At 36.8% G+C, this 20193-nt stretch overlaps 1 protein-coding gene across 1 annotated transcript in view; it reads right to left on the bottom strand.

Moving 5' to 3' along the window:
- The window catches only part of STXBP6 (syntaxin binding protein 6), a 105581-nt gene that overhangs the window by 28412 nt on the left and 56976 nt on the right, over positions 1–20193 (bottom strand). Inside the window, exon 3 of the mRNA XM_027638076.1 lies at positions 1112–1242. Within this exon, the coding sequence (XP_027493877.1) occupies positions 1112–1242 (131 nt within the window). The remainder of the gene's footprint in view (positions 1–1111; positions 1243–20193) is intronic.

Below are 20193 nucleotides of genomic sequence, written 5' to 3'. Positions count from 1 at the left end.
TTTTAATTGATGACACTAGGAATTCATAGGTAGACAAGTTTGAAAGAAACATTTCTAAGCTTAACAACTTGATAGGACTTATAATCCATTATGTACATAGCTGCACTGCAGACGCTGTAAAAGGGTCTAAAGTTAATTTCCCTTATTTATTTCTCATTGCTCTCATTTTCATAGTCCCTTTACCCAGAGAAAATATAATTCCACTCCTTTCATTTCATAAGGCAGTGGCCAAGGGCCTTCTTTTTTTGTACAAAAGACTGTACTGGGTAGTAACAGAATTTGGTGCAGCATGGTTAAGATGCTTAGGTGGCTGATCAGAGCACAGCTTTGAAGAAACCAAGGGAGTTAGTCACAAAAACATTTTGCTCTACAAGGAACACGGTAAATCACTTTGTGATCACACATTGATGAGCCACATTTCTAACTTCTACTTACGTTGTTTTACTCCTGGAGAATTGTATTCATAAGCCTATTACGTATTAGCATGACTTTGTCTTGAGACAGTTTAAAGTGGGCTGTACATTCCAAATTAAAGGAACAGTTCCAGAACTATTTAGTGTAGGACTGGTTTGTTTTATTTTATTTTTGGTAGTTTTTTGTTTAAATTAGCATTCACTTGCCATTGGTAACTAAAGGACACTACCACCCTTTGTAGCAAAAGATAAGAAATGCAGAAGTATCTGAGGAGAGGATTGTCCTGGAAAAAATGCAAGGTTCACAATATTTCACAAACTTGAACCTCCTCTGTCTTCATGCCTACCTATTGCTTTATCTGACAAAACAGCTGCACGCCAAAGTAGACTCCAGGAGGCTTATAGCTGAAGCAAAGGCAAACAGGGCTCTTACTTTTCTCTTTACAAAGAAGAGAGAAAGTAGGAAGAAAAGCTGGAAAGACAGGAAGAAGAAAACCTGTATGACTGAGTTTTAGCCTCCTCTCATCTTTCCCATTAAAATTGACTTTACATATGCCATTGAGTTATTCCTTTCTTGAGAATTTGCACTTAAATCTGCATCTTTTCTTTCCACATGCCTTTTGAATAGTGAAAGAACTGATTCACAGATCAGTTACCTAAGAGCTCAAGGTTCATTTTCTAGAACTGTTCAAACTCACCCGATTAGGGTCTATACCATTGACCTGGCGAAGCTGCTCGAGCATCCACTGCGTTCTCCTGACAAAGGACGTAGAGCCTTCAAATTGCTTCACCTTCGTTATAGATGCTTGAGCTGGTTTCTTGTTCGTCACTGAACATATAGAAAAACATAACTGAAATCGGCTTTAAGATTCAGGAAGGTGCTGTTTACTTCACTTATAACTAGCTGGTTTGCTGGAGTATCTTCTGTAATATCCCACAAAGTGGGACAGTAAAACATATTCTCTTTCCTGCATAACATACTGAAAAGCACATTCCTTATTTTCTACCACTCAAAATTGGATTTATTTTAGCCACTATCAGCTTAAGTTACCAACATCCTGTAAAAAAACCCAGAACTCCAACAAAGGTCTTTTCATTTGCATTCTTAAAATCACAGAATCAAAGAATGGTTTGGGTTGGAAGGGACCTGAAAACTCATTTAGTTCCAACCCCTCTGCCATGGACAGAGACATCTGTCACTAGACCAGGTTTCTCAGAGTTCCCCCCAACCTGTCCTCAAACATCTTCAGGAATGAGACATCCACAACCTGTTCCACTACCTTCCCATCCTAGTAAAGACTTTTTTCTTCTTAATATCTATTCTAAACCTTTTTTCTTTCAGTTCAAAGCCATTCCCCCTTGTCCAATCATTACATGCTCTCATAAATAGTCCCCCTCCATCTTTACTGCAAGCTCCTTTCAGGTACTGGAAGGCTGTGGTGATGTCAACCTGAACCTTTTTTTTATCAGGCTGAAGAAACCCAGTTCTCTCCGCCTTCCCTCACAGGAGAGATGCTCCATCAATTACTGTACTGTTCTCTTTTCCCCACGCCAATTAGCTTAAGTTTCTCATATCCAGCCTCTTATTCATTTCTTTCTCTTATTCTCATTTTAGAAAACATAGAAAAACCCCAAAACATATCACCTGTTTTATGTACCTTTATATGTTTATATGTACCTTTTACAAAAATCTGTTACTTTAGACTGAATTTCATGTTGTTGATTGGGGGAACAAAAAAAAAAAAGAAAAAAAAGGTTTTTTCCAGTCTTTTCACAAAATGGCACATGTAGATCATGTTTGTATAACACCACCACCATCTATGACATCTAATTCCCAGTCAACAGACAGAAGTATAAGCACATTGAGAAAGTAAATTCACCAAGTCAACAACAATCTGTGAAAAATACAGCTATAATAATTAAGGAACTAAAGTTTGCTTGATGCCCCCCCTCCCAAATATTAGGTACATCAAACAACAATGATAAATAAGAAGGATCCTATTTATTATACACAAAATGTATGTTAAGCCACGGAAGACCACTCTGCTTTTGGAAAAGAATAAAAAAGGCAAAATAAATACTCAAATTAGTGTATCATTAAGTCAGAATCAGGTTTTCAAAGACTACTTAAACATTAAAGCTAACTTTTCAACAGCAGAAAACTTGACTTTTTTTAATCAGTATAGCTTTTAACCTCCATGGAAGTTTTATAAGCGGTTTTAGATACTTTCTGTAGTCAAATGTGTATTTCCTTTACATATTATCTGCTGCTGTATGTGAAGTCACTTGCAAACACACTTCCACCTTCTGTGAAGAAATTGTATAATCATTGTACTGCATGATCTACTAAAGCTGGTGTGTCATCTATTTTTCTACTTAAACTCCTTCCAAAAATAACTTTATCCATATGGCCTGCCAAATAGAGTATTATTGGAAAAGTCACTTTTCTCTGCTTTTAGATGCTGGCAGTTACAGAAGGCTTTTAAAATAATCAAGACTTGAAAAGTAAGTTTGCTTATTTTTGTGCACCCCATTTGTCCAAATAACTAGAAAAAGTAAGAGTCTTCCCACTCAGAAGATTCATACTGCATGCAATTCTGCACCCAGGGGTATAGTTAAACAGTAAGTAAATATTGAGGTAATACCTTATCATTCCATAAAAAGTTATTATTGCACCTTAAGATGAAAATTTTAAAATGCACAAATCAGTGTTTTGATGTTAAAATGCACTTTGGAATAGATTAGAAAATGAAGATTAAGACGAAAAGTTCTTTTCAGCATCTCAGATTTAAACATTTTCAGTTCCATGTGTGTCTATGAAAGTCCAAACACCCTTATGAGAACTAAACTTGATAAACAGAAAATTAATTTCTAAGGAAATTTTAACAGGTAAAGAAGATTGGAAAATGAGATACTAGCCTTCCACATGACAGATAATTGTTTTTAAGAAGTTACTTTGGAACAGAAAGCATAGTTCTCAATATATTGATCAGACTATTGACAAGATTGCAGTAAACAGATTGCCAGAAGTCTTCTCATTGGTAGTTGAAGTACTGAGAGCCAAATTGGTGCATGGGCAGCATGGGATTTAGAATTTTATGTCAAATAGTACAGAACACAGAGGATCAATGCAGTATCAGAAAGGTAGCAGCAAAATTAGACCAGAATAACTACTGAAATGCAAAGGCTACATATTACTAAAGAGTGAGATTAGTATTAAAGATTCATTGCTTGCTCAATAGCTTACACACCCATGCCTAACAATACCAATAAAGCAGAGGTGACAGAAACCTCATCTATACTTACAGGGTATATACAGGTTCTGGTTCTACTGCAAGTCTACACACTACTGAGTGGGAAACAAAAGTTGCAAGAGCACACCACAAGTTTATGTGCCTATCTTTACAAAATTCACCCTTTATAGTATATATTCACATCTTTTTTGTCAACTCCAGTGATCACTTTGAAACACTTTATAGCATTCCACTAGGCCAAGTTTCACATATCTTCTACAAAGTAGTACTAATTGAAGGCTATCTAACACTGGCTTAACTTTAATGGTCTGTGGATTACTCTCTTTCCAAGCAAAACAGACAATAATCTACTGCAGAATGAGCCATGTATTAAAAAGAAAAATTGTGCATACTATACTTAAGCCACATATATAATTAACAATAGCAGCATTGCAAAACAAAGCATTCAACACTAGAACAAATTGTGTGATCAAATGCTATTTTTTCTCCTCAGAATCTCACAGATAACCAATTATGAAATGTATAGCCTTAGACTTCAATACAGCAAACTTCTCATTGCTCTGAAGCCTTCTACATGACATACATCCTAGTGCTCTTGAAAATAGGGGTCATCACATCTTTCAAGGTGAAAATATCAAATTTTACAGATATGACAGCTGAACACGAAATGTCTAATCTCAACATCTACATATATTGGTTGGTTCGACATATCCAAAATCTACTTTTCCAAACTTCTCTATATAGCACTTTTAATAATCAGTGAACAGAAACTTTGCCTTCATCTGGAGTCATTAGTGCTCTGGAGTCATTAGTGCTCTGTACTTTAGTGAAAGAAGATCCTATTAAGTTTCTAAACTTTGGCAACTCCTAAAAATGCCTCTTAGTGATAAACTGTAAAAACATCTTGATTAAATGATTGTTTCTACATAATTCACCAAACAGGAGCTCTGAGGAGAGAGGTCAAGAGGACTACTCTTCTATAGAGGAGCTTATAAGGATCTAGGGTGTGTCAGTCATCTTAGGTAGAAATTCAGCCTTGAGCTGAATGATGCAATCCTCTTGGAAAATGGCAGTTCCTCCTTTAGATCTTACAATCATAATTATTGTGCACAGCCAAACAGATCTAGTTGCATCTCACCTTTTGTGTTTTGGCATTTTAGGAAACAGCTAGCAATTCTACTACATTCAGCTACCCACGATCCCACCAAACATGCTTGAAAACCTTCACTTAGTCCATGACAGCTTGACAGTAGTATGGCAATCATTACAACTCTGAGGAACCCTTTGGCACCTGGGAAAACCATTCTCACTAGCTGCTCACTATGTTTCCTTAAAAACCAGAGCACTTCACCAGCCACTGAGTGGGTGTAACCTTGCAAACATGTAAAAAGTATTTTCTAAAACCTGAAGAAATATGAAAGCAATTACATACTCCTAGTCACATTCGTTCTCTGACAAATCATTTGAGTGTTTTTGCTAAAATCCTCCACAATCATTGTCTACTTTACTAGAAGACAATATTTAAGTTAAGCTTCAATTTTAGGTGGGTTTTTTGTTTGCTTTGCCTTTTTTTTTTTCTTTTAAACTGTAACATCATGCCTTCAAAATAAGAAGCTGTAGTAGCATAGACAAAATATGCTTATTTGGAATGCAGCAAAAGGTGGTAAGTCCATATGGTATTTCTGTGTGTCATTAGATGGAAATAAATAAGTTTTTTTTTTTAAGCAACAGACAGTTATTGGTAAAGTAAGAAAGAATGCGTGAGAAATCAGCTACAGCAATTTATGATATAAGATGTTGTGAAGTTTGGCTTAGTGACTTTTTTGGACTTTCTGGTTTTTTTAATGTGGTTTTTGTTTGTTTGTTTTTTAACACTAAATTAACATACAATCAAAACTTGCTGAGTCAGAAACACCACTAGTTCTTCTGGGATTGAAGACATTATTAACCATTTTGCATCACAAATAAAAGTAAGTTACAGTATTAAGTTTTAAAGAGGTTTGAGAGGCATGCATGCATTTAAGTGAAATACTCTTGTTTCAAAAACAGATCAGAGAATACAAAGCAGAAATAGATCAGAATTATCTTTAGAAAATGCTGTGACAGAGGCAGGAAAGTTATTGTTCTCATCATTTGGAACATATCGAAACAGAGGTATTTGAATTCCAGACCTCATTTAGAATCCAGTCCCACATGCATGTCTAGCACCTTAAGCATCAAATCAGTGCAGCTCTTTTCACACAGAGGGCAGTATTTGAAGTCATAAGCTGCCATGCAGTCACAGTTCATTTCATCTGCATCCCAGAATGTATTTTATTTTTTCAGTCCTCTAAAGTAACTTTATTTGAATGAAAAACATAAAATAATAAAAAACAGTTAATCCCTTAAATACCTACACCTCAATACCTGGCCTTGAGAAACAGTCTGAAAAGCTCTAAACCAATACACTATGGACTTCTATTTATTTTTCTTTAAATTTGGATCTGTGCATTTAATAACTCAAACTCTAGGTAATTAGGAATTTTATGACAAATGGCTTAACTGCCCCACAAAATCTCTAGCCATATTTTGGATGTATTTCTAGAGTGCTGAATGACTGAAATAAATATTGAAGGGAGAAATTAAAAAGCACAGTCTTGAAGCAGGCAGTGACTGCTGCAACCCTTCATATTATAACAAGAATTTGCTTTATCTGGGCAATATGCAGATTAATAAATTAAACAGTCTTATCTTTTATTGCTTTTGTGTCACCAGCTCTTGAACAAACAAACAAACAAAAAACAGAAAGAAAAAGCAAATAGTGCAAATTAATAAGATAAATCAAAAAACCAGTTTCATTTGTGAAATTTTTTCAGTTGTGAAAGTCAGACTGAGCATTGCTCCTGAGTAGGCCTGCAGAAGTCTACTGCAGGCATTGGCTGCCTGCGCAATTTGATCCTCAGGTATTTATCAATTAAATGTTACAGCATGATCTATCTGTATATCAAAACTTGTACAATGGATACTCATCTCTCAATTCACAAGTAAACAATTATGCTAAGTTCTTCAAACTGGCTGTTAATAATTAATGATGGGAAAAATCCTTAGAATGCACTCAAGGTAGTGTAAGGCCTTTTGAAAAAAGGTCTCTGATGAAGAAAATGTTGAACTCAATTCCATGGCAGTGTGATGCAATTTAATGGTCACTGTGCCTAGAATTTAATCATTCCTATCTTCTTCTATATTCTAATCATATGCTACCATAAAGCAAACCTCTTCACATTGAGACTAAGTCTAAACCAGCCAGGAGTTTCCTAAACAGCTTTTGATTCAGACAGAATAAAAAGAGAAAATTTAAAAGCAGCAGCACATTTTAATTAAAAATATTGTTTAAAGCCAACAGATTTTATTAGGAAATAGATAAAATTATGTATTAGAATTTGTGACAGAAATGCTTTTCTTTTTCCAAGCCAGTTCTTAGGGGAAAAAGTAGGTTATGAACAGACTGTGGCAGAGATACTCCTCTATACTTTCCAGTTCTCAAGAGTTACATATTGAAAAGCTGTCTTTTCCTTCTAGACTTCTGTTTGCACAATTACATCTAAGTCTCATTCTGCAAGTCGCTTTACTCCCAGCCACTAAGGCAACAACTATTTCTTAAACTTGTAAATAGCTCATTGACTAAAATTCTGACAGTCACATACATGATCCTGGTAAGCTATGGCTACCAGTTAGGCTGATTATACCACAGAATCATAGACTCCTCTGGGTTGGAAAGGACCTTAAAGATCATCTAGTTACAACCTCCATGCACGGCAGTGACACCTATAGGGATTTGAAGTTTCTGACATCGAAAAAATAGTGACTTTTTGTTCCTTTTTCCAATTGCTACTCAATTCTGCAACGTGTTTAACTTTTTGATTCAGAAAAGAAAGCACAAGTAACTTGTGGAAACGTCCCAAAAATTTGAATAAACCCAAGAAATATTTCTTTCCTGAAATCGTCAAAGTACAAAGGCTCAAAGAAACAACATTAAGATATCCACAAGGACTGACCCCTATTTGCTGTTCTCACCTATGTAACTCCAAAGCAAAAGTCAAGAAAAGAAGATTTATCTCTATTCCTCTAACACAAGAAGACCTTCCTTCTGCCAGAACAACTTTACAATTGGTTTCCCCCATTTCAAAATCTTACTCTCCCTGTTTTCGTCCCGGAGCAAGGAAATGAGGACTAGGCAGGGGAAATGACACTAAATAACACATCCCCTCAACCCCTATGATAGTAGAAACTTGTATTACTCTGTTCTGCATGGCTCCAAGTAGTTGAAACTGCTACTGTTCAGGCCACATGATCCCACAAGCAAAATATGGTCCTGGCAAGCAGCTTCTAGCATTTCCCACAGCAACTTGCCAATAATCAGAAAAATGAAGCTGAGAATTAAGATGGAGGAAATATGTACATTCTGCCTTATTTAGGTATTAAGGAATAAGGACTGGCTATATGAAACTGTCTGAGTAGTGAATTTCAGGAAAACTGTTTCTAGTCTACTTCACATGATGGTTGTGAGCTTTGCTGTCTATCAATTCCATCCTTGAGTTTGAGCACCAAAACTTGTTTCATGTTTTCCAAGCAGTTTCAATTAACACTGATTTAATGTGCAGTTTGAATTAATTCTCAAACTCTGAGCCTTCCCACTGTGATTGTTCAACTACTACCTCCTGCATACCTGATGTTCTTAGACGTCAACTATCTATAATACAAAGAGATGCTCTGAGAAGACTGTGCTAATAAGAACTCTATTTTGCCACTTTCAGGATTAATTTTAGACAGAAAGGAAAGATATATTTGCAGTAGAAGACAACTAGCCTTACTGAAAATAAAAAACAGCTAAAACTGGGGCAGATTTAAATTCCCGCTTGCTGGTCAATGCTTGTTATGTGTTAAAATGTTGAAAAGTTGAGGCTTGACTTTTAGAATTGCATCTCCTACTTTTGCCCATATCTCCTCTTTCCTTCATTTGACAGTGCTGCTTTCTCACCATCTGGGATCTAAGAAGCTGAAAGCAGGGAGAAGTAGCACAGTTCCACCTTCCCCACTTGCCAAATAGGACATGAGGATGTAAGTGGCTCTACATACACAGCAGTGTAACCAAAAATTAACTCCTTGTTTCTTTAGACACAGCAAAATGTTTTGACATCAAACTGGAAACCAAGAAAAGAGAAGCTTTCAGATACCACTCAGGCAAACTACTCCTAAGTCTAAACAAATACTGATTTTCCCACAGCCCTTCCCAACAGTTCAAACAACAATTTGCATCATCTGTCATGCTTAAATCAGCATCTAGTGCATCATGGTGTGTAACAAGTTGCAAGCCTCACTCTCACTGCTTCAGAATAAAAATGCATGAAATATATATCACTTAATTAATGTACATTCATACACTTCTCAAAATATAGTTTTATTTAAGTAATTTTTTTTCTACATACGAGTTATCTTTATCTGTTAAATAGTAAAGCAAAAATCAAATATTAAAAAAATCAATTACCCTAGATATTCAGTTTAAGATATATGGTATATCTTTCCAAGGTGAAAGACTAAACAAAAGAGTTTTCTGGTGCCTTCAAATAAAAAACCCCAAAAATTAAAAAATTGCTTTGAGTTGCAATGAAAAAACTGGTTTTTTGGTCATGCATATGACACCATCAAGTGTTCTAAGCCTGAAGTGAGAGCCTGTATGCTTTCCAAACATACCACTGACTGCAGTAATAACAAACTGCTACTCATAAGCAGAGTGCCTTGCCTTTGGTTTGCACCCAGTGATATTTGCTTTTCACAGAACCATGTAAATACCTGTCCTTAAAAACAGGTTTTATGACTATTCAAACACTTTAACCCCCATCATACCATACACTTTGCAGTCCTTACAGTTTCTTGACAGGCTCATCTTTCACTCCTCTCAAATTTTTAAAGCTAGAAATATATAAGTTTTGGAGTTATAAATTAACATTGCTTAAATTATTCTTCAAATACTACAGTGATATAGTTTAAGTTATTGATATCAAAGCAACTGCTTTTCGTATTGGTAGTTATACAGACAGACGCAGTTAACAGTGGCAAGAATGGCAGACTTCATTTTACAGCCAGAGAGAAAGCTTCTGCTTAACTGCAAATATCTGGAGAGGAATCTTATTAAACACATATTCACTTCCAGAATGATGACTGAACTTCCAGGTTTTGTTTGAATTGCCTTTTACTACTCTATATTGCAAAGCAGCCAACTTTCAAACTTTCCCACCTCCTTTTTCCTGCATACAATCAGCCGCATTTGAAGACTCTTTAGATATTTCTAATCAAATACAGTAGATTTATGAGTTGCTGTTTTTAGCTAAAACCTAGTTGAGAGGACAGGACCTAGCTGAGAGGACAGGATGCTCTGACAGATCTACCAAAGCACTGTTACTGTAGAGGAAGATAACAGGTATTCCAGCCAGGTCCCAGGGAAGAAGGATGACTTTCTCACAACCCAGAGACCAAAATCCTCATCAGGGACCTCTCAATCAGTGTAAAGTTCCTGCTGAGCCTGGCCTAGAGCATTTTGTATTGATAGTTCACCTTGTCCTGGTAGGTAACTGGAAGGTATATGGTAATTGAGAATTTCAGTCCACTGTAGCACATGCCACTCTTAGGCTAGATCATCTATAGCTTCAATCTTCTTTGCTCTTTTTTCCTTAAAAGGAAGGCAGCATCCTACACAGACTTTGCTGAACAGGATACTTTAAATGACCTTGTAAGCATTTATGCATATTTCAGAAAATCTCACTTCAATTTAGTTTAGAAATCAAGGCTCAAGACACAGACCACAGTGAACATCTGTGTGGATGTCCTTTTATCAAATTCTGGTCACTTCAGTACCTGTAATTACGGGGAATCAGTTAAAATCAATACCACAAAAGTACTTGTAAACTTAAGTGGAATTTGGCGTAATTCCCATACAAGTCAACAGATGTGCATCCGCATGCAGAGAGTACACTAGGAATTACCTCACTGGCCTGAAAACAATGTTTGAGCTTCACAGCAAGTGTCCTGAGAGGCAGGAAGAGGTTCTGGAAAATTAAAGTTTGAATTTGTTACTCAGTAACTCATACAAAAAGCATGGTCTTAACAAATAGTGCTCCTTTTCTAAGCTTGCTTAGATAACTTGACAGGTTTCAGGTTCTAGAACAAATTGCCCAATGACTTTTAAGATCCTACAGTCTAAGAGGATCCCATTGTAACAGGGTAGAGGGTTTACTGGAGCTTTTAAAGTGACTTGGAAAACTGTGTTTTCTTGATTTGGCACTAAATCAATGACCTAAAATATAGCAGACAAGACTGCTACTAAAGAATATACTTTGTATGCCACAGATGCAAGAAAGGACTCTTGTTGCATCTGTTCAAGACAAAATCCCTAGTTTTTGTTATACAACAACCTAAGTCAGAAAATTATTCCATACTCTTATGACTGAAACTGTCAGACACAATTCTACTCAACCTTACACATTCACATGTGGTGTAACAACATCTAAATCTCAATATAAGCAACTAAAAAGACTGGTCGACCTTGACCACTTCACACTATGAAGAAATTAAGAAACCCACACACCCCCAAACCAGCAAACACCTCAGAAACATATGTGGGGAGGTACAGGGGGGATTAAAGGAGAGTCAAGAAGGAAGGAAAATTTTAACTGAAGCCAGTTACTTAAATCCCATCCATTTAACAACAACAAAAGTCAGTATCACAACCTATGAAATACTCTGTCCACAGTATATAACCCACAATACATTTAATCAGCAGATGTCACATGTCCAGCCTTTCTTGCATCTTGTTTCTCCAAGTGTAATAATTACTATGAAGGGATGTTTTCACATGATGATGGGTTTTACTGTCTGAATTATTTTTAATAACTAAACAACTAGAATGAAATACAGCAAGCAACACATGCATTTCAGGTAGCACAGCCTGAGACGTAAAAGTAGGGAAAAAAAAAAGTCCCTGAAGTATGTTCTGATTTTTTCTGAACTTGATTTAAGCTCATAAAGATAAGGTTACCAGAACTAATACTATTAGATCTGAGAGAGTGCTCACATTATGTGTCTTACACAAATCCAGTATTCTACATATCAGCAGGTCTTATTTCTATCCTAGTTATCTGGTAGGACTGTCCAGAGAGCAATTTTTTTATTTCATATAAAACAATTAAGGAATGAAAAGCCTCCTTGAACAGTAACTTTAAAAGATACTCAACAAAAGAAAGGTCCATCAAGGAATATTTGTGGCGGGAGAGAATTGAGCACAAGTAGGTCTCACTTTGATATGCATTTAGGGGAGAGCTGAAGGACTTTCCTAACAGCTTCCATATCCCAGAACACAGACTATATAACTAGTAGAAAATTAAAGGGAAAGTCACCTCTGCAAATTGGAAGTTTGCCTCCCCATATTTCTTCAAAACTTTACACAACAGGCTAACATTCCAAAGTCATGTGGAGAAGTGATTTATGATGATGTACTTAAACAGCCAAGTACTTTGAAAAGGTACATTCTCAGACTGCTCAACTGAACAAAAGATTAATACCTAAAATCATAGATACATGACATCACAATAAAATGCATTACATGGAAATATCCAGTATGTTGTCAGAAAAGCCAAAAGCTACTGTGGTAAATGCATGGTTGCCTGCAGCTTTCTTCCATGAAATCTCAGCAAGTCAGTTACAACACAGATATTCTTTTTTTAAGTGTCTGTATTTGTGCTTCCCCAGAACTAATTATAAGAAACTTCAGAAAAATTGTTTGCAGTTCTCTTTCTCAAGGATTTTACTGATTTCAAAGATCTTGAGCAGGTTCACTAATTTACTAGATTGCAAGTACATGTCAACAGTTTCTTTTTCAGTTTGAATTATTTTCCATTTGAAGGAGGCATATTGACTTGTGTATCTTGAAATGTATAGCTCCTTATATTATGAGATTAATTATTGCTATTTTGTAGGCATACTTCTTACAGGAATATACCCTAGGTAGTTCTTTTAGGCACCAAATTTTCTGTCCAGTACTGTAAGAGGGTATGCTCTTCTCTTTATTCATAACTCAAATAAAATTTGGCTTCAGATTTAATCTCTCAGCTGTAAAGCCATGAATCACAGAATTGTTAGGGTTTGAAGTGACCTCTGGAGACCATTTAGTCCAATCCCCCTGCCAAAGCAGGGTTATTGAGAACAGGTTACGTAGGAACGTGTCCAGGTGGGTTTTGAATGTCTCCAGAGAAGGAGACTCCACGACCTCCTTGGGTAACCTGTTCCAGTGCTCTGCCACCCTCAATGCAAAGAAGTCCTTCCTCATATTGAGGTGAAATTTCCTATGTTTTAGTTTGTGGCCATTGCTCCTTGTCTAGTTGCTGTGCATCATTAAAAGGAGTCTGGCACCATCCTCTTGGCACCTGCCTTTGAGATATTTGTATGTATTAATGAGATCGCCTCTCGAGACTAAACAGGCCCAGCTCCTGCAGCGTCTCCTCATAAGAGAGATGCTCCAGACACTCACATCTTCGTGGCTCTCTGCTGGACCCTCTCCAGTAGCTCCTTGTCTTTCTTCTACTGAGGAGCCCACAACTGGACACAGCACTTCACAAGTGGCTCACTATGGCCAAGGGGGAGGATCACCTCCCTCGACCTTCGGGCCACACTCTTCCCAGTGCACCCCAGATACCGTTGGCTCTCCTGATCGCAAGGACACACTGCTGCCTCATGGACATCTTGACATACACCAGTACTCCAGATCCTTCTCAGCAAACCTGCTCTCTAGAAGGTCAGCCTGCAACCTGTACTGGTACTTTAGGTTATTCCTCCTCAGGTGAAAGACCCTACACTTGCCCTTACTGAACCTCATTAGGTTTCTCTCTGTCCAGTTCTTCAGCCTATCAAGGTCCCACTGAATGGCAGCACAGCCTTCAGGTGTATCAGCCACTCCTCCCAGTTTTGTACCCAAAACTTGTTGAGGGTACATTCTATCCCTTCATCCAGGCCATTGATAAACAAGTTAAATAAGACTGGACCCAGTATTAAACCGTAGGGAACGCCGCTGACTACAGGCCTCCAACTGGATTTACTCCACTGATCACAACCATCTCAAGTCTGCCATTCAGCCAGTTCTTGATCTACCTCACTGTCCATTCATCTAACCCACATTTCCTGAGCTTACCTATGAGGATGTTATGTAACAGTGTCAAAAGCCTTGCTGAAGTCAAGGCAGATAACATCCACTGCTCTCCTCTTTGTCAACCCATCCTGTTATGTCATCACAGAAGGTTATTAGATTGGTCAAGCATGATTTCCCCTTGGTGAATCCATTCTGACTATTCCAGATGACCTCCTTTTTTCCTACATGCCTGTTGAAGACCTCCAGAAGGCCCTGTTCCATCATCTTTCCAGGGATGAAGATGAAGCTGACTGGACAGCACTTTCGTGGGTCTTCATTCTTACCCTTGTTGAAGATGGGAGTAATACTGACTTTCCTACACTCATCATGCACCTCTCTTGTTCTCCATTATTTTTCAAACATGATGGAGAGCAGTAGAGCAACAAAAACTGCCAGCTCCCTCAGCACCCATGAGTGCATCCCATCAAGGTTCATAGATTTATGTGTTTTAAGTCTGTCTATCTGATCTCTAACCCAACCCTCTACAGCCAGGGAGAAGTCTTCCTTTCTCCAGTCTTCTTCCCTTACCTCTGATGTCTGGGACTTCTGAGAGCCGTCCTCAGTAGGCAAAGAAGGTATTCAGTAATTCTGCCTCCTCTGTGTCTTCTGTTACCAGGACACCATTTGATTCAGCAGTGGCCCCACATTTCCCCTAATCTTTCTTTTGCTACTGATACACTTGTAAAAACCTTTCTTGTTGTCCTTGATCTCCTTTGCCAGACTTAGTTCCAAGTGGCCTCAGCCTTTCTCATCACATCCCTGCATACTCTGACAATGTTCCTATGGTCCTCCCACGTGGTCTGCCCCTTTTTCCACATCCCATAAATTTCTTTCTTGTGTTTGAGATTTACTAAGAGCTCCCTGCTCATCCATACAGGTCTCATGCCCCCTTTGCTTGACAGCGTTATCATCGGAATATGCTGGTCTTGATGTTGGAGGAAGTAGTGCTTAAATGATGACCAGTTCTCTTGGACTCCCTTCTCTTCTAGAGCCCTTTCCCATGAGATTCCTGTAAGCAGGTCTCTGAACAGGCTGAAGTTCGCTCTCTGGAACTTTAGAGTTCTAGTCCTGCTTACTGTTTTGCTTCAGCCACACAGGATCCTAAGTTCCACCATCTCATGGTTGCTACAGCAAAGGCTGCCCCCCCCAACCTTTATGTCTTCAACCAGAAGAAAACCTAACCTGAATGTTCCCTATGCTATTAATTAATTCATGCAATTGCAAGCCAACAAACACAAACGACTACTTGGAAACAGGTTCAAGATACAGTTGACAACTCATGAACAATGAGAAAAACAGATTCCCTAGAGACATAGGAATGTCTCAAAAAATTGTAGAAATAACTCTTGCATGTTTTAAATAGAAAATAGTATCTTAAAAGCCTTTTAATCATTTATATGCTAATGTATCATTCTTTTTTTCAATTTGCAGTACATTTTACTGCTTATAGTTTTTCTTTGTGGAAGTTTTTCCTCTGAAAATTACTCTGAAAACTAGTCTATACTACCTGTGTTACAAAAGGAGCTTTCTTCCTGAATTTAGAGCAGAAAAAGCAAGAGACTCAACCTTATTTCTTTACACATTATTATTTCTTTGTCACCTTAGAGACATGTTATTAGATATAATTGGAAATAACTGTTTCCAGTAATTGAATGATCACTAGCATTATCTTTACTAAACATTAAGATCATGATTTCCTTTACATTTTTATCAAACAGGAACAACCCTAAAAGCCACGTAATGTGAATATGTTTCACAGTAATATTTTTACATTCTACATCTGACAGAATTCACTTTTTGCTCCTCTGCAGATTGTTAATAATTCAGTTGGGATGTGTCTATGTTTGACCTGACTGAGGAGACAACTGTTTCCAAAGAAAAACAGAACAGAGGAAATAGCTTGCTGGGTAAAGTACAAAGATCACCTAAAAAGATTTTTTAAAAAAGTCTCTTATACTTTTGTTATTTTACATACTACTGGTCCCTATGTTGCTCTCCTTTGTACTTTCTGCAAAAGGAAATAAAAATCCCCAAAACCTCAAAAAACCAAAACAACCAACCAAAAAAAGCAAAGCAAACAACAATCCACAATTCTTTTCTCCTCTTCAGCTTGGCTTGTAATGGAACTACTTTTCAGGTTAACAGATGCTTGCCAAAGCCTTCTAAACACTGTGATCCTGTGATCCTACCAAAATGGATACAGAGCAGAGAAGGAAAACTAACACACCCAAAGGCTGTGAAAGAATTTTTGACAAATTAAGTCAAACATTAAGAAGCCAGACCTAAAGGTACAGCTGAAATGTGATATGAAGACAAAAGAGAAAATAGATTTCAATTTGGAAACATTTTAAAGTTCCATTTTGTGTTCCAGGTCAATACTGAAGTGTTATTTAACAAGACTGTATAGGCTGAACTAATTTTGTCCATCTGGAAATGCCAACAATAGAAGCTAATACATTGTATTATTGTATGTAAATCTACATTCCAATTTCACTCTACCAAGGACCAATTATCAAGTCACAAAGCTCCCAATGAACGAAAGACAAAAAAAAAAATCATTAAAATATAGGGTCCCCCAAAAGCAAATATCTCATTGATACCGTAAGTTAAACAGAAATCCAAAGAACCAATTAAAAAAATGAAGTCAGAACTTCCAAAAGTTATGTTTATACTATATATCAGTGATGACTGTTCAATTTACAATAAATTCAGTAGCATCCGAATGCTATATCCTGCATTTCTTTAACTGCCAAAGACAATTTTGGTATTGGTTAGCAGATTTTACTGATAGGTCATTTTTCCTGAAAGATTAAAACCAGTGACATTGTCCCTTTTCCAACATGACTCAATTGCAAAAGTTCTTCTCCTCCTTTACAGGGCAAGAAATTAACCACTATTTTCAACATTTCCAACATATAGACTAAAATGCAAGACCTTGGTTTATTTAGAGGTTGGTAGATGGAACTAGGAGATAATTAGTGAAGTGTACACCTCAAGAGCTACATAAGAAGACATCAGCATTCATGTTGTATGAACTGACTTGGCCTTTGGAAGGGTTATTAATCATCCCTACACAGGGCCAACTAAGCTGATGATTCAGGTCCCCTCAGTTAAGTTTTATGAACAGGGAATGCATACTAACACCTAGTTTGAAACAGATCAGCAGATTAGGGTTTGAATACTATCTTAGCTAAGTTTGGTCTCCTGTAGCACACTTTGTGAAAAACAGAAAAGAAAGAAATTCTATATTCTTAACATTTACATCAGTCATTTTTACTGTCCTGACCACTCTGTAAAAACTGCAAGCACTTTAAAGTGGGGGAATTAAGTAGAATTAAGAAAAAAACCCACTGTATTTCTACTAAATTACCCATTCTTTCACGTCTCTCCATTCAAAATTAAACTCATATCAAGAAACAGAAGAATCTCCAAACACCTGGAGATAACAACTGGAATTTCATCATATACAAAACAAGTACTATTTTTCTTGTATGAAATTTATTACTATGCAACTTACATGCATTTTTGTATTTGTAGTTGTCTTTCTAAACAATTTTTTTTTGTTGGTTGGCTATGACTTCTTGTAGTTTCTTTCCTATTCTCTGCTTTACATACCCCTAAAGCAGAAAATTCCCATCCTGAAAGAAAAGTTCCTCTATCTCATCTGATGTTTTATGTATAGTAGAGTATTTGTTTGATTTTTCTGTCCTCTAATACACAGTATTAAAATAATCTATTATTCTAAGCCTCATTGCTTTCAAATTTGCTGTTAATAGATTCTTCCTACTGCACAGTTTACAGCCAAGAATCACTGTGAGCACTGGCTTCTCTACTGCCTAGTCTGAGGGCTATCTTGTAATTATCCTGTCAGAGTCCTCCATAAATACTCATTGACAAAACCAGTTAAATGGTGCAGCAAACAAGAAAATCTGTTACACTTACAGTAAATTGCTTAGTTTAATGTATCAATGTGCTTCTCAAGGGCTTGAAACCATACTTAAAATTTGTTTTTTAAGACATGATCAGAATAGTCTTGAACTTGAACTACGCTAGTGGCAATAATAACTCCATAGCTTTTTCAGTTTCCTTAAACCTTTAAGCTTTGCGAAATAAAATTCTTTCAAAGCTTGCCAAAAGTCTTCAACATATTAAACCCTTATAGTAGTAGCTACAGAGACCAGTAGCTTCTAGCTCGGAAGCTAGCTATACTGGTGAATCTTTTGTCAACAATTCCTTATTGGTACCACAGCAACAAATCCATATAACTCCACTCAAAACCTTCAAGTTTAGAAGCAAACCTGGAAATACTAAACCCAATAAACAAATCAAAAGGTTTGTAAAGACTGTGCTATCATTAATTTTAAAAGGAATCACTGACCGTTTCAACAAAATATATTATCTAATACTAAAAAGGAAAGAAATACAAAATGGAGAGAAGATGAAACAACCATCATCTGACAAAGATGGACTTACGGTGGCTAAAGGAAAGTGCTGAGCAGCGAAAAGGACACTGTGGAAATCTAAAGCATAATGGTATAAGCAAGCGGAAGTCTCTCATTTCAAATCAAAGGTTATTTACTTTACTGGGCTCAGCTCTACACAGTTTAAGGAAGTGGGGATGGGAGATTCAGGACTGCTGCCCATATATCACTGTTTCTTGATGCTTAACTGAACTGCACATTTCTATTACATGCCACTACTCTCTGCATAGTTCAGACCTGTAACACTTCACTTTCCTGTCAGAGCACTTTGACAGGGGTATGACAATCTTTTTAAGTCAAAATAAAAGGAGAACAGACAAGGAGCTTTGTCACAATCTATTCTCCCTTAATGGTTCTCTTCCACACCATTTCACAGCCAGCCACATCCAGGTATCAAGAGATAATTGGATCAGAGCTTCACCTCTCTGCCTGAGGTTTCAGGAGAAAAAGAACTCCAAGCCACTGTCTTATACACATGGCCTAAAGCTAATAGGTTTTGGTTTTTTGCATAAATTGAGGTCCGCTTCAGCAATGCAGGGTCAAACTCTGTCCTGCTTCAATAATAAATAACTGATTTGTTCAGACTGAAAGAAATCACTAAATTGCATTAAGACCTGGTTTTATAATTAGGGTTTACATTTTGCAGCTGGTTCTCCAGTGCTAGGAATCAATTTTTGTACAAAAATGCTTTAACAATTAACCAGTTTAATGTTTTGTTTCTTTCAGAGAAACATACATTTTAGGGAGATAAAGGTAATTCAAAACAAGTCAAATGTGGTACATCTATAGCTTCTATCTCTGTCCTCTACCCACCAAGAAAGTAGTGTACTTCCATACCTTTTTCTTCTAGAAAACTCAGTATTTATTGAATTCCTTTGAAATTAAAAAAGTTAAACAGAATTGTTGCTAAAGAATTTTCATTACAGAGGGGGAAAAAATTAACTATTTTTCCACGGAAGCAGTAAAAAAAAAAAAATCCTCACAATTCAGTCCCTGAAAGACAAAGTCTACTCAATAAACCTTTGTTTTGCATAATAAAGCCTTGATGAATAAATAAAATAAAATTTCAGATTAGAGTTATAAGCTGGAAACAAAAGCAAAATAGAAGAAGTGTTTGAAATCAAAATGCAAAAATCTAGGTACTTAAAAAAAACCACATAGGGTTTGCTTCACACTATAAAGATTTGCTTTCACAACTTCAAAGAATTTACAATAACAGCATATTGTCAAACAGCTACGATAATTTCTTCGCTCTGACCGTGCCTCCCCCTCAAAGCTGGAAAATCAGTCGGAAATTTCCATTTCCCAAGATTTGGTAAAAAATAAAAATGGAAAAAAGTAGCAAGAAAGATATCACATTATGTAAGTTGCTTTGGATTGAAACTTAAGAGAAATTTCCTAGAAACACAAGTTTAAAGAAGTTACCAGTATTCAATAGCTTAATTATGTGAGTACAAATTAATAGTAGCAGTTAGACACAGTACCTGAAAGGGAGAGGGAGGGGGAAGGAAGAAAAAAAAAAATCTACCACCCAACCTTACAGTCTAATTCTTCTAATGAGAAACCTTGCATTGTTTCATAGGGTTGGACTTGATGATCTCAGAGGTCCCTTCCAACCCAGCTGATTCTATGATTCTATTCTATGATTCTATGATAGTTGTCCATTTCCATTACCTTTTCCATCTAGTAGTTATTCCCATTTAGTGACCTGTTGCAAACATATCCATTTCAGTTTTTGTTTGCTCAGAACAGCATTCTGCTGCTAGGTAAGATGCTCTACTTAAACTAAAATTATTTGGCTTCACCCCAAAATATATAAAGAAAAGATCAAG

Source organism: Corapipo altera, unplaced genomic scaffold, assembly GCF_003945725.1.
Source record: "Corapipo altera isolate COAL_440 unplaced genomic scaffold, ASM394572v1 23, whole genome shotgun sequence".
Taxonomy (NCBI): Eukaryota; Metazoa; Chordata; class Aves; order Passeriformes; family Pipridae; genus Corapipo; species Corapipo altera.
This window is presented reverse-complemented; position numbering and strand designations above follow the sequence as displayed.